This window comes from Triticum urartu, chromosome 2 (assembly GCF_003073215.2).
Source record: "Triticum urartu cultivar G1812 chromosome 2, Tu2.1, whole genome shotgun sequence".
Taxonomy (NCBI): Eukaryota; Viridiplantae; Streptophyta; class Magnoliopsida; order Poales; family Poaceae; genus Triticum; species Triticum urartu.
In genome coordinates this window covers 525,457,667-525,472,979 of record NC_053023.1, presented here as the reverse complement: position 1 = coordinate 525,472,979, position 15,313 = coordinate 525,457,667, and the positions used below count along the sequence as shown (strand labels likewise).

Here is a 15,313-nt window from a genome sequence, read left to right as displayed (position 1 = left end):
TAGACTTGAGTCCATTCGCATCTTACTTGCCTATGCTAATCACCATAACATCACCTTGTACCAAATGGACATTAAAAGTGCTTTTCTAAATGGAGAAATAGAGGAGGAAGTTTATGTCAAACAACCTCCCGGCTTTGTCAATCCTAAGAAACCTAATCATGTTTACAAACTTCACAAAGCCCTTTATGGTCTTAAACAAGCTCCTAGAGCATGGTATAAATGCCTGACCAGGTTCCTTACTACAAGTGGTTTTGAAATTGGTAAAATTGATTCTACTCTTTTTACTAAAAGGGTTAATGGAGAACTATTTGTATGCCAAATTTATGTTGATGACATCATATTTGGTTCAACTAACCCCCTCTTTAGTGAAAAGTTTGGAAAGCTAATGTCAGAGAAGTTTGAGATGTCTATGATGAGTGAACTCAAATTCTTTCTCGGGTTGCAAATCAAGCAAACTAAGGAAGGTACATTTGTCTCTCAAACAAAGTACACCAAGGACTTATTCAAGAAGTTCAATATGCAAGAATGCAAAGGTATGTCTACACCCATGCCTACTAGTGGACATAATGATTTGACCAAAGATGGTGAACCCGTTGATCAAAAGGTTTACCGCTCTATGATTGGTTCATTGTTATACCTATGTGCTTCACGTCCCGATATTATGCTAAGTGTGTGCATGTGTGCTCGATATCAAGCTGCTCCTAAAGATTGTCATCTTAAGGCTGTGAAAAGGATAGTGAGATATTTAATCCATACACCAAATTTTGGCATTTGGTATCCTAAGAGGTCTTCTTTCGATCTTGTTGGCTATTCCGACTCAGATTATGCCGGAGACAAGGTTGATAGAAAGTCCACTTCGGGTACTTGTCAATTTCTTGGTAGATCTCTTGTGTCTTGGCCTTCCAAGAAACAAAACTCGGTATCCTTATCCACCGCCGAAGCGGAATACATTGCTGCTGGTTCATGTTGTGCTCAATTACTTTGGATGACCCAAACTCTTAAGGATTATGGGATTTATGTGAAACATGTTCCACTGCTTTGTGACAATGAAAGTGCTATCAAAATTGGTCATAATCCTGTACAACATTCTCGAACTAAGCATATTGAAGTTCGTCATCATTTCATTCGAGATCATGTTGCTAAGGGTGACATAAATCTTAAGCATGTTCGCACCGATAAGCAATTAGCGGATATATTCACTAAACCGCTTGATGAGAAAGTGTTTTGCAGGTTGAGAGGAGAATTGGACATCATTGATGCCTCAAACTTGGAGTAGAAACTCCATTGGATACATGCAAGACATGAGCTTATGACTAATCCATGATATATCTCTTATGATAACTATCTTATGTCTTGGATATATTTGCATCTTGCATGTCATCTAACCCATGTAGGTGCTTGGTTGAATCTAATTTCCTGAGATTGCGACTCACTCATATCTTGAGCAATCTCTACAACACCAAGACTCTACACAATAGTGGTTGAAGACAAGGAAGCTCAAAACCATTCAAACATATTCTTTGACAAATTCTATGTTAAGCTTCATGATTGTCATTTTTGGATACACAAGTGCTCTTCCTTGCAAGAACTAACCCATGTAGGTAGATGAACTCAAACTTTAAGTGGTGCTCCCAACTCTTGATGAACTACATCAACCTTGAGCATCCACACAAGTTTAACTACATGAGCAAGAACCACACCACCACCCAAGGTATGTCATTCCATCTTAGAGAAGCTTTACTCCAAGACATGAGTCAAAGCAACTCAACAAGATGTGAACACATCAAGATGCTTAAACGAAAAATGGTAACCCCATTTTGAGCTTAAACGATGAGTATGACCTATGATCAAGTGTCCTCACTTGACTCCTAAGTTAATATACTCTAACATAGGTGACTATGTCACCGCTCAATTCTAGATGAAGTTCTCTTGTGTTCTTTTCTGAGTTATTGCATTTGTCCCTTGCATATTTGTTTCCTTCTCTCTCAAACAAAAACAAAAAAAAAACTTCATCTAGAAACTTTCACTTTTTCCTGTTCGTGTTGTTCTGCATATTTCTGCATCAAATTCATTGCAAATCTTTGTGAGATCTTACCTGACTAGTGAGCTGAGGTGACAAGTGTTTTTCTCTGTGTAAACTCGGTTTCACCGACTTGCAAATTTCGGTCCAACCGAATATTTTCGGTACCACCGAAATGTGCCACTCGGTGCCACCGACTTTGCAATCAGAAAAACAGTTTGCCACTTGTTCTACATTTCTTATGATCCAGCTCCACTCAATGAATCTTGTCCTCCACAAGCATCACAATTTTATCCTCTGCTTTGTGCTGAATCTCAAGGACCAAACCTATTCGACGGATTCCAGGAAAAACCTTCTTGGAAATTGATGTCAAAGGGGGAGAGAGAGATCACATCAAAGCTTGTAAAAAAAAGATCACATCAAGAGAGAAAAAGTATTAAGGGGGAGAGAAAGTCTCAAGGATCCCAGTTGTTAAGGGGGAGAGAGAGATCTCCAGGGAGAGAAAAATACTCAAGGATCCCAGATGCTTGATGTTCAAGAGGAGAGATGCCACATGTCTTTTTGGGGGAAAGACATGTTCATATGAACTCATTTGAATTAAGTTCTATTCAGCTCTGATTTTCTGTTTCCTATCTTCTCCCAATATCCCATGTAAGATTCAGGGGGAGCAAGACACCTAAGGGAAAAGAAATCAACCAAATTCATTGCATATCTTTATTTTTGGGGACATGTTGAATCCAATGATATCATTCTCTACATGTCATCCCAGTCTTGGCATTCTTGTGGTTTCTTTGTTTGCTCTGGCTAGTGGACGTACCTGTGTTATCTAACCTTGTTTGCAGGTTCATTCCATCCTAAACCAACTCGAGACCACAAGGTAAGTATATGCATCAAAATTATGAGTATGAGGAGTTCTTGCTTATGTACATACTGTTTGCAAGAAGGACTCATGAGCATGAAGGTATTTTCCTTAATAATCTTTTGCTCTGATGCATATGGCCAAGATACATGTAACACATTGCCTACTCTGTCATGATTATGCTCTCACATGCCTCTATATTTCATATTTACATGAGTGCATACATGTAGGGGGAGTTTATGCTTGCTACATGTTCTTCCAAAGCTTTACTTGTTGTTCTTTATATCTTTATCTAAAGCTTTGATGTATGTTGCCATCAATTACCAAAAAGGGGGAGATTGAAAGCACAAGTGCTCCCTAGGTGGTTTTGATAATTGATGACAACATATCTCTTGTTGGACTAACACTTCCATCTAGCATGTTTCAGATAAGTTCAACAATGGAGTGGCATGGACTAAAGGTTGTGGGAACTCCTTAGATGCTAAGGACAAAGGATTGGCTAAAGCTTCAAGCTCAAGACTCTTCATTTTACATTTTAGTGATCCAAGATCACATTGAGTCCATAGGAAAAGCCAATACTATTAAGGAGGGATGATGTGTTGCTTAATGAGCCTCTTGCTTCATGTGCTTAATGATATGCTCCAAAACCCTCAACTACTTTCCCATATCCACATATGACCTAAACCCTAAGCCAAACTCGGTCCTACCGATTTTTCCTATCCGGCGCCACCGAGTTTCACTTGTCATAAGCCACTGCCAAAACCCTAGCAATTCAGTTCTACCGATAAGGTTCTCGGTCCCAGCGAGATGGGGTTGCAATCTCTCTATTTCCCTTTCGTAACTTTTCGGTCCCACCAAAAGAGCGAATCGGTCCCACCGAGATTGCAATGTAAACTCAGTGTTTCCCCTTTGTAACTTTTCGGTCTCACCGAGTTCCACTCGGTCTCACCGAAAGAGCAAATCGGTCCCACTGAGTCTGCCTGACCAACTCTCTGGTTAGCTAATTACCAAATTTGGTCTCACCGAGTTTGTGTAATCGGTCTCACCGAGATTACGTTATGCCCAAACCCTAACCGAATCGGTCCTACCGAGTTGCATGTGAGTCCCACCGAAATTCCTAACGGTCACTAGGTTTACATTTTCGGTCCGACCGAGTTTTATGATTCGGTCCCATCGCGATTGGAAAACTGTGTAACGGTTGGATTTTGTGTGGAGGCTATATATACCCCTCCACCTCTTTCTCATTCCAAGAGAGAGCCATCAGAACACACACACCATTCCAACTCATTTGTTCTGAGAGAGAACCATCTACTCATGTATTGAGATCAAGACATTCCATTCCTACCATATGAATCTTGATCTCTAGCCTTCCCAAGTTGCTTTCCACTCAAATCTTCTTTCCACCAAATCCAAATCCTATGAGAGAGAGTTGAGTGTTGGGGAGACTATCATTTGAAGCACAAGAGCAAGGAGTTCATTACCTACACACCATTTGTTACTTCTTGGAGAGTGGTGTCTCCTAGATTGGCTAGGTGTCACTTGGGAGCCTCCGACAAGATTGTGGAGTGAACCAAGGAGTTTGTAAGGGTAAGGAGATCGCCTACTTCGTGATGATCTACCGCTAGTGAGGCAAGTCCTTCGTGGGCGATGGCCATGGTGGGATAGACAAGGTTGCTACTTCGTGGACCCTTTGTGGGTGGTTGCTTCTTCATGGACCCTTCGTGGGTGGAGCCCTTCATGGACTCGCGCAACCGTTGCCCTTGGGTGGAGCCCTGTGTGGACTCGCACAACCGTTACCCTTCGTGGGTTGAAGTCTCCATCAACGTGGATGTAGGATAGCACCACCTATCCGAACCACGGGAAAAACATCCGTGTCTCCAATTGCGTTTGATCTTTCCAAACCCTTCCCTTTACATTCTTGCAAGTTGCATGCTTTACATTCCGCTGCTCATATACTCTTTGCATGCTTGCTTGATATGTATTGTGTGTGTTGAAATTGTGCCTAAACTCCACTTAAACCAAAAAGATTAAAAATTGCAACTTTGGCACTAGGTGTCTAATCACCCCCCCCTCCCCCTCTAGACACATCTACTTCTAGATCCTACAAGGAAGCAATTGCCACTCACCCAACTCTTCTTGGGAAAGGGTTCTCCTGAAACCAAGGTCCCAACCGCACGGGAGAGCTCAGAGATTGAGATATCTGGAGAAGAACAATAGGAAAATAGAGTAGGGAAGGAAACCGCTAAGGGGGCGTCCCTACACCACCAATCGAGCCAGAACCGAATAGACGATCCATTCCCCACAATAAACTTGACGCGTGCTCTAAAATCATCATGAACTTTTACCAGGTCACGCTAGAACTAAGAGCCACCCTCAGCCGAAGCGAAAAGGGGGCTAGAATTGGGAAAGCATTTGTTTTTCAGCAGGTTAAACCGCGGAGAGTCTGGGCCTGAAGTGCATATCTTCCACCACCACTTAATAATAAGGCACTTGTTCATGATGGAGGTATTTAGAATGCCTAAGCCCCCATGGGCCTTAGGGCGGCACATGTGCTGCCACTTAACTAGAAGATATTTGCGACCATTATCAGCAGCATTCCAGTAGAAGGCACCCCTATACTTGTTTGAAGCCCGCATGAGTCCCATCCGTGAGACGGTGGAAGCCCATAGTGAACATAGGAAGGGAAGAGAGACCGACATTGGTAAGGCAAACTTTGCCCGCACAGGTGTTGTACCTGCCACGCCAGGGCATAACACGATTGCCAACCTTAGTAGCAAGCGGGGGAAAATCTTTAGGGATAAGTTTGAAAGGAGCAATAGGGAGGCCCAAATATTTGAAAGGGAACGTCCCGCACTGACAACCGAGCAACCCGAGATTGCTCCTGCTCAGTCACCCCAATGACCAGAGCCTCGCTCTTAGAGAAGTTGATTTTCACCCCAATTCTTGTGTATTACTGAAATGGCTGAAGTTCATTGACGGCCGAAAGGTAAATATTTCAATATCTACTAAATAAGATTATTTAAATCCAGTGAATTCGGTTGAAATCTCACTGAACCGAAAGTGAAAACCAATTGAATGCGTCTCTCCCCTCCCTCCGAGTTTTCCAAAAATTCCAAAGAGATTGCATGTACACGTATACAGTGGATCTAAGATTATTTTTTATCAGTGGATAGCAGCTCTCCCCAAGCTAGCTAGGACTTGCTTTGGAAGCAATCAAGCGATCCGTAAACAAAGGCTGCTCCCAGCCTCGGGATCGTTAACGGCGTAGAATAATGCAGCTGACTGTCTAGCTCCGCGCGCGCAGGCCTCGACGATCATGGCCTTCCCTTGCATCCTACGTGACCAACTTTTGCCCCCGTCCGGTGCCGTGACGGCCGGCGTGTCAACTCTCACCCTCCTGCCCGCAGCTAGCTAGCTAGGTACTTGGTGCACCTGCCCTGGCCATGGAGGCCACGCGTATATATACATGCTACAGGCCTCTCCCGCGTCAAAGAAAGCTCTAGCTAGCTAGCTACTTCGCAAATTTTGCGTGCATCGATCGACGATGGCTGACTTCTCGTCCAGCAACGGCGTCCCGCCGGGGTTCCGGTTCCACCCTACCGACGAGGAGCTGCTGCTCTACTACCTCAAGAAGAAGATCGGCTTCGAAAAGTTCGACCTCGAGGTCATCAGGGAGGTCGACCTCAACAAGATCGAGCCATGGGACCTCCAAGGTACTACGTGTTAGCTAATTTAACATGTCTGCGCTGAATTATCCACCGAGTGTGATTTGCTGTGCTGTGCTATTGCCTATTGCTAACATGATATGCATGGTGATTTCTTATGATGCAGAGAGATGCCGGATCGGGTCTGCGCCGCAGAACGAGTGGTACTTCTTCAGCCACAAGGACCGCAAGTACCCGACGGGGTCGCGGACGAACCGCGCGACGACGGCCGGGTTCTGGAAGGCAACGGGGAGGGACAAGTGCATCCGCACCAGCTACCGCAAGATCGGGATGCGCAAGACGCTCGTCTTCTACCGCGGCCGCGCCCCACACGGCCAGAAGTCCGACTGGATCATGCACGAGTACCGCCTCGAGGAAATCGACGAAGCCCAGGGCGGCACCAGCGTAAGCCCTCAACGATCCGTCTTGAAATCACTTCCCGTGTAGTAGTAGAACTGTGTGTGCATGCATGCATGCAATTCGCGCGCGTTGCCAATAGGGCCGGGGTTGATGGTGTTTCGTGTTGATGGCGCATGCAGGAGGATGGATGGGTGGTGTGCCGCGTGTTCAAGAAGAAGTGTTTCTTCAAGATCGCCGGAGGCGGCGAGGGGAGCTCGAGCCAGAGCGCGGACGCCGGCGGCGGCCACATGGCCGTGTCCTCGCCGCTGGGTGGCCACGACCACGCTGACAGGGCCGCCATGGCATCCCACTACATGCACGGGATGCACCCGCAGTACCACCCCCAGCACGCCTCTTCCTTCTACTACTCCCAGATGCAACCACCGGAGGCGGCCTACTCGCACCACGTGCAGGTCCAGGACCTCCTCACCAACCACCGGCCGGCCGCCGACGCAGCTGGCGGCGGGTATGATTTCTCCAGCCTGCCGGTCGAGCACCCTGGCCTGGACGTCGGCAGCAGCGACGGCGTCGCGGCGGATGGGCTGGCCGAAGGAAGAGATCAGACAAACGGTGCAGCCGATCAGCAGTGGCAGCCGATGGACGGGTTCAGCAACGGCGGGGGCGCCGCTGCAGTACAGCAGATGAGCGCCATGAACTCCGGGCAACGAGGTGGGGAGATGGATTTGTGGGGTTATGGGAGGTAAATTCAACATCACCAAGACATGAGAAAGTGCATCCGCATGCATGAATGTTGCATGCAAGTGGGAAGGAGGATCCTGAAAATACTGGTAATGTTGTTGGAGAGTTATCATTGGTTTTTGGTGTACTGTATATGTTGTGTTATTAATTTATCCCAATTTATTGTTGTCTAATGTAATAAGAACTACGGATACATATCGGTATGTAAGATTGTAAGTGGTGATTTGTGCGTGTACATGTGTTTGCAAAGAGAAAAACACAAGAATTTAAGTTTGTGATTTTCTTGCCATGTATATACGATGTACACGAGTGTAATGTTGGAAGTGGGCGGCAGCATTTGTTCTGCATGCATACATGCCCTCTCCTAGCCTGTAGTTAAGTTCGTTGTTGTATTTAACTTCCATTCAATATTTGTCCATCTTGTTAATTGTTACTCACTCGTCTTATCTTATAATCTCTACTTTTAATATCTCAGTACATAAGTTGTTTGTTCGTTTTCATCATTCCATCTATCCTCCCCCCCCCCCTCCGGAAAAGAATTCTATAAGTTCAGGTCTCACGCGAGACCCATCCTGATGGATGACACGTGACATTCACAAATCACAAAGCATCTACCCCACCCCTCACTTGAAATCAGGAGGGGGGGGGGGAGATTAGATACTTTGGAATTTGTGAATGCCACGTGTCATCCATCAGGACGGGTCTCACCTGCTAACCGTGAGACCTGGTATCATATAATTCCCCCCCCCCCCCCCCAGGCGATCTCCCTCCCACCGATTCAGAAAAACCAAACCAACCCTTCCATCCTTCCATCGATCTTTCCTTCCATATACAACACCAATCAAATCATATTGAATATTTTCGTCGGGAAAAGCTTCCATGAACAACAGTTTAATCAATTATTTTCGCTCTTTTCATATACAACAGGGTTCTACTCCTAAAGGAGGAGTCTGCGATTGTGATGGTAGGTCATCATATGTCGTTTCGTTTATTCGCCTGTGCTTCTTCCTTCGGTCGGCTCCCCTTTTTCGTGTGTTTCCTTTCCTCGCGATACAGATGGCCCACACATGCACATATTGCGATCCCGGATGCCTTGCTCAGGCGATCCTTGACGCAGCCTGATCCTGCAACGTCGACGCCCCACGCACTATATGCGGCCTCCCACAACGGAATTTCCTATTTGACGCGCTATGCGTCAAACTGCCGGCGCTTCGCACAGGCGAGCGACCGTGCAGCGATGCTATGGGCCGGCCCAGTTAGGTAGACAACAACCCCAACTAGCCAGACGGTTTTGGGAACCGAGCTGGCTTTTGTTTCTTTGACCGGTTTTTTGTTTTTTTTCTGTTTCTGTTGCTCTTTCTTCTTTCTTTTCTTTTTTTTCGTTTTCTGTTTCTTTTTTCCTTTTTTCCTTTCAAGGTTATTTTATCTTCTTTTAAACTAAGTTCATATTCGAAAATTATTCTTAATTTTTGAAAAAATGTTCTTGCTTTTAAAAAACGTTTGAAATTTCAAAAAATAGCCACTTTTCAAAAAATGTTCATAAATTTAAAACATGTTCGGCACTTTCAACAAATTTTCACAACTTTTCAAAAGATGTTCGGGTGTTACTAAACTAGTTCCCATTTTAAAAAATTGTTCGCAAATTGCACAAAATGTTCACGTTTTGATTATTTTGGAGTTTCAGAAAATATCCATTTTCCTAAATTATTCACAAGTTTCAAAAAACCTTCGTGTTTTCAAACTTTGTTCGTGAATTTGAAAATATGTTCATGTCTTCAAATTTTGGTTTATGTTTCCTTTTTGGTTTTTCAGTTTCTGATTCTTTTTCTTTTATGTTTCTTTTCAATTTTTCTTTGTAATTTTATATTATTTTCAGAAAAAAGTTTGGAATTTTTGTAAAACGTCCATGCGTTTATAAACATATCAGAATTCAAAAATGTAGTGTTTTCAAAATTATGATCATAAATTCAAAAATTGTTCGTATTTAACAAAATTTGTTCGTGTATTAAAAAATCGTTTTTAAAATTTATTTTTATTGTCTAAAAACTGTTCACAAATTTCAAAAAATGTTCTAGCTTACTAAAGATGATAAAACTGAATGTAGTTTTTTTTATTTTGTTCATAATTTCAAAAAATGTTCGCGTATTAAAAAATTGCTTGTGTTTTTTCGAAAAAAATGTTGCGAATGTTTCTGCTCAAAAAATTCATAACTTCTAAAAACTTGTATGGTATTTCAAAAAATGTTTCTGTTTAAAAACATTGTTCACAAATTTAAATTTTTTTCATGTTTTCATTTTCTGGAGTTTCCAAAAATGTTCCCGTTTGAAAATGTTCAAAAATTTCAAATAAATGTTCATGTTTTCAAATTTTGGTCGGGAGTTTAAAGAATGTTTGCATTTGCCCAATTTTCTTTTGGAATTTCAAAAAATGTTCCCGTTTTGGAAATAATGTTTGTGATTTCGAAAAATGTTCCTACTTTTCTAAAAGAAATCAGTTTTTCTAAAGCAATTCGCCAATTTGAAAAGTGTTTGCATTCACAAAACACTCAGTTTTAATCTTTGAAAATACTGAAATTAATTTGGATCTGCTCTGTGTGGCTGATTCTTAAAAACGGACGCTGCAAACTTGTTAGTAACGTGCGCTAGCTCAGTCGGAGATCGCCTATGCGAAACGACGCGATTTTCGCTCCACAACCCCGGGGAAGATCCACAGAGGATGGTGGCCGTGCCGGGAGGTGCAACGACCCGATATCGCGAGGCCCCGCAGCTCCCTCTCTTGCCGTGGTCGTGAACGAGGTCCAGTCGATACGTGATGCCTGATGCGCCATCTCGTCCCGCGTCCTTGAGATCCAGCCGTGGCAGAGGACGGGAAGGCTGCGCGCTGTGGCGGACGACGGGGAGGCCAGCGGCCAGCCGCGGACGATGGTGAAGCCGGTTGCGGCGGCCAGAGTCCATGCTCCCGGTCCCGGGGGACCCCTCCACAACCGCATCCCGTGTTCGCCGTCCCCATCGTTGCATCTCGTGCCCAAAGTCCTCTTCCCCGAGCATCACCACAGCAGTCTCTCCCATCAGTGGCTCGCCGTCATTGAACGCAGCTGCAGTTGGCACTTTCCTTTTTTTTTAAAAAAAAAAAAAAACGATGCATACAGCCACTTTATTAATTATTAAGTATAAAAGACCTTACAAAGTAGAACATCAGTAAGTCTGAAGGCATCATCTAGGCAACATCTGTACTACTTCTACCCCCTTGATGTAGTGGTGCCGAATGTCCGAGCTTAATACCAAATAGACATCGCACCAAATCCTAACATCTAATGCCGGATGCCCCATCCTAGCCACATACCGAGACTGGGTCACAAGCCGGTCCGGCGTACTCACCGAGGCTGCCGCCGCCTTCTTCCACCGATCCATCTGCAGAGCAGGTACTGACGCACAGACCTTGTCAGGCCTGCCGTCGACGCCACCATGGCACCAGACAGCTCGACCACCCTGCGCTCGTCCATCCAGCCGCATCCGTCGTCGATATGCAGCCGCACCATGCCGCCACCACCCATCGTCAATGACGCAGTAGATACAACGCCGCATCACCTGGCAACCTCCACACCATCACCACTGCTGGAGCTACTCGGAGCCCACCATCCACAACATCTCTCCCCCGAACAGCAGTTCCTCCCAAGACGGTGCCTCCATGGAGGATACGACGCGCAGGACGCCGCCGCTGCCCAATCCATACTGAATTTTGGACTTTCGTCCGGGAGGGGTTCGGGGGTGGATCGAGGGGGACCTCGGCTTCGCCTCCAGGAAGGGTAACGGCGTCAAGTGACGTCACCGATGCCAGGCCGAACACGCCGACCAAAGTTTCCTTCGGTCCCCATCCTATGCTACCAAACCTCCATGTACTCCGGATCCGGCAAGCCACGATCCGAAACCCGCGAAGATGAAAGAGCCATGGGGCTCAACCCACCAAAAAGGAGGATCGAGAAGAACTCCTTGTAGATCTCTAGATGCCGAATCCAACGATCCGACGTGGCCAGCAACGATCGTCACCACACTACGGCGGCCGACGGAGTCCGAAGAAAGGATCCAGATGGATCCAATCTGGATCCGGCGGCACCCACGGCCACCGGTCAGGCCAACGCAGCCACCACCTCACGACACGCGGGTCGCCACCGCCGTGCCGCGCACGACGCCGATGGGAGACCCGCCCGCCGCCGGACCCCACGTTCGCCCGGTGTTCCTCTGGATCCCGTTGTCCCGCGCCAGCCAAGACGGGGAGGATGGGGAGAAGCCCCGCCGCTGCCCAGCCGGCCAGGCTTCGCCCGGCGGCGCTATGGACGACGGCGAGGAGGGGGAGAGGAGGAGGAGACTCGAGGGGCGGCGGCTAGGGTTTTTCCCCTGGGTCGCCCGCGGGGGCGACGCGAGGGGCGAGAGGTGAGGGGCGGCTCCTGTTGGCACTCTCCTGGCCACGAGTTAAGCTCTCAGGCTATTTCCTTCCTTGCCCATTCCTTCCCCACTGTTTTGTTTTATCAGTGCAGTAACTTACCCACGTCAAGTGTTTGCTAAAATGCTTCACAGAGATGGATAACTTTTAACCTGCTTGACATGTGTGTTTGTTACGATGCTTTATTGAAAGAAAAAAATTAACAAAATATTGATGTTGGTTTTTACCAGAGATACATGCTTTATGGACAGGAGGACTTGATTGACTCAACAATCTTTTCCAGTGCAATGTTCCGCAAAAGATAGCATCATGCATAGAATAAACGAACGAACATCTTGTACTCGAAACAAAATAAATCGATGCTGCCGCTCGCCGACGACCACCTCCTCGCGCCCCGGTGCATCGAGTCGCGGATCCAGTAGCCACCATCGTCCCCGCACGCCGCCGGCGAGGATCCAGTCACCACCACCGTCTCCATCACGCTGTACGAGCAGCAGGCCGCGACACCGTCCAGATGCGGGAGAGTAGCAGCAGCATGCAGCGGGGCCGGCCAGATGTGGTAGACCAGCGACCGCCAGACTCAGCAGCGGAAGGCGGCGAAGGTATGCGCCGAAGCCCCAGGCGTCCTCAAGCACCATCATCACCGAGATGACGCGCCACACCGCGCCGACGTGCACAGCCCCGAGTTCCGGGTGAGACTCACAGTGGGGGGCGAGGATGCTATAGGATGGCGACCGCGCGGGCGACGTGCCTGCATCAGGGCAGGAGCCGACCGCGGTGGCGTCAGCGGACTGGGCCGTGGTCCGGCACAGCGTGGGTGGCCCCCAGGTGAGCGGCGGGGAGGGCCGCACTGGCTCACCTGCGGCGGAGGTCGGCGCTCGCCGCAACCGCTTTTGGGCGCTGGCGGCGGAGGACTCGAAGGATGAGGCCGGTGGCGAGGAGCTGGATTCGGAGCGGGGCTTGTGCGAGGTGCCAGCAGGGCCGTCGATCGGAGATTTCATGGCCTTTGCGGCGAAGAAGAGTGGAGCGGGCTCGGGGCGTGGGAGGTGCTTTGCGCCGGGCGGCCGCGGCCCCAGAGCCATGGCCCCGCGCATCTGGTTGCCGACGAGGCCTTGCAGCTCGGGCTCGGGTAATGGCGTTTCATTGGGGACGGCGACGCTTATCAGAGCCAAGGCGGCGCGCGAGCCTGTTGGTGGCTCAGACGGAGGTGTCCAGGGAGGACTGGCCGTGCCTGCCGGCGGCCCCTGTGGTGGCGGCGGCGGGGGCGTCGTGCGGGTCGGAGGCGATGCACTCTACACCGTGCCCTAGGGTTGGGCCGGACGGGCCGTCCACGGGGGTCACTACTGGGCCGGCGTCGGGAGCGGGGCTGGCTGTGGGTTTTGGGCCTAGGATGAGGGGACAAACTGGTTGCGTCTCTGGCCCACCAGTGGGGTTGGGCCTGGAGAAGGCCACGAACCTACGGCCCATCGTGCCCCAACGGCCCAACGTGCCTCGGCCCGGTACTCGCCCGACCTCTGGTTATAAGTGGATGAGGAGGGGTTGCCTGGATCCCCATTTAGGGTTTCCAGCCACCACTCGCGAGGTGCGGCGCCTTGCTCACTCCGCCCACATGCTCAAGATTTGCCCCCCTCCTCCCCCTCCTCCATTCCTTCACGGCGGTGGTGATGGAAGATCAGCGCACAGACAAGAGATCGATGGAGGCTTCAGATCCGGAGGCGAAGCGGCGCCGGGAGCGGGAGCTGCGTGACAAGGCGAAGCGTGTGATGCGTGAGCAGTCGGGTGGTCGCGAGGCCAGAGAAGAACGTGGGGGATCCCGCGACCACGGCGGGCGTGAGGGGGATTGGGGTCCTCCTCCCCCGTGGTGGATCCAGCAGCAGGAGCGCAAGAAGAAGAAGAAGGTTCAGCAGCGGCGGCGCGAGCTTGAGCGGAAGCATGAGGCTCACCCCAACTATGGTGGGGGCCACGGAGACCCAATGGCCAAGAAGCCGCATGCGCCTGCGGATCCACTGGCGGTGGCGCTGCCTTCTGTGTCCAAGGGTACGGCAGAGGAGCCCATCACAGTGGAGGAGGCACCGAAGGTCGAGTGCTTCAAGTGCGGGCGCCTTGGACACTACCAGTCCAAGTGCAAGTCCCCCCCCCCTCTCTATGTGCTCTGCAAGGAAGAAGGGCACGCGTCCGCCCACTGCCCGACTAGGGGCCGGCAACTTCATCTCCAAATCATGGGAAGTGCCATCTCTGGGGAGGGTTTCTTTTGCCTCGAGTTCGAGGATGAGGAAGAGTCCGAAGCCCCCATCGATGCCCGCATCAAGAACGCTGCCATCCTCTCTGCGGAGCCGGTGAAGCTTAATCTACGGATTCTCAAACAAGAACTGAAGCACATGGTGACCGGAGATTGGGATTGGCAGGTCACACAAGTGGGAGATGACGATTTCGTGGTGGTCTTTCCTTCTGCAGATCTGTTACACATGGCGAAATCAAGTGGTAAGTTGTTTCTGTCTATCAATGACATCACTACGCGTGTGTGCGACGTGCTTCACGAGGAGGTCTAGCCTATGGTGATGCCGGAGACATGGGTGCGGCTCCATGGCATCCCAAAGAAGCACATGCGTGAAGACCGCATCAGGGAGCGGTTCAGGATGCTGGGCCGGCCAATCGTGGTCGATGAACTGTCTCTGATCAGGTTGGGGCCTGTTCGGATGAAGCTCGCTTGCAAAGACCCGGAGAAGCTTAATGGTGTCGTCGAGGTGTGGTTCAACCATGAGGGATATCAAATCAAGGTGGAGCGGGAGACCCTGCCCAAAAGGGGTGGCGAACGGGCCGTGCTTGGATCTGGTCCTTCCAATCCCCCTGCCAAGGACGCGAATCCGGGCGCGCGGCCGCAGGGCAAGGACAAGCATGGTAGGGATGAACCAGGCAAAGATCTGCAAGGGGGCGAGGGCGGCATGAGTGCTGCGGTGAACCAGGATGCCAAGATGCAAGACAGGGGGGAAGCACAAGACGACAGCATCCAGGACAGATCCATTGACACGGAGATTGACACGGAAACTTGGGATAAGCTGGGTGCGCTGTCGGCGGAGGCTGGTGCCATTGGGGTGGCAACTCAGGACACCGCGGTGAGCGTGCCGCCGCTCACCCGGTCGCTGGAGCTCTCCTTCAATGAGTACGAGACCAACCTTGCCCCGAACCAGGTGG

The 15,313-nt window shown here is 49.2% G+C and overlaps 1 protein-coding gene across 1 annotated transcript; it reads left to right on the top strand.

Moving 5' to 3' along the window:
• The first annotated feature begins 6,363 nt into the window (after positions 1 to 6,363).
• LOC125541761 (protein BEARSKIN2) lies at positions 6,364 to 8,089 on the top strand. Its single transcript, XM_048705097.1, has 3 exons — positions 6,364 to 6,592; positions 6,711 to 6,988; positions 7,123 to 8,089. The coding sequence occupies exons 1-3, from the start codon at positions 6,424 to 6,426 to the stop codon at positions 7,684 to 7,686; spliced, it is 1,011 nt and encodes a 336-aa protein (XP_048561054.1). The 5' UTR covers positions 6,364 to 6,423; the 3' UTR covers positions 7,687 to 8,089.
• Positions 8,090 to 15,313: the final 7,224 nt, after the last annotated feature.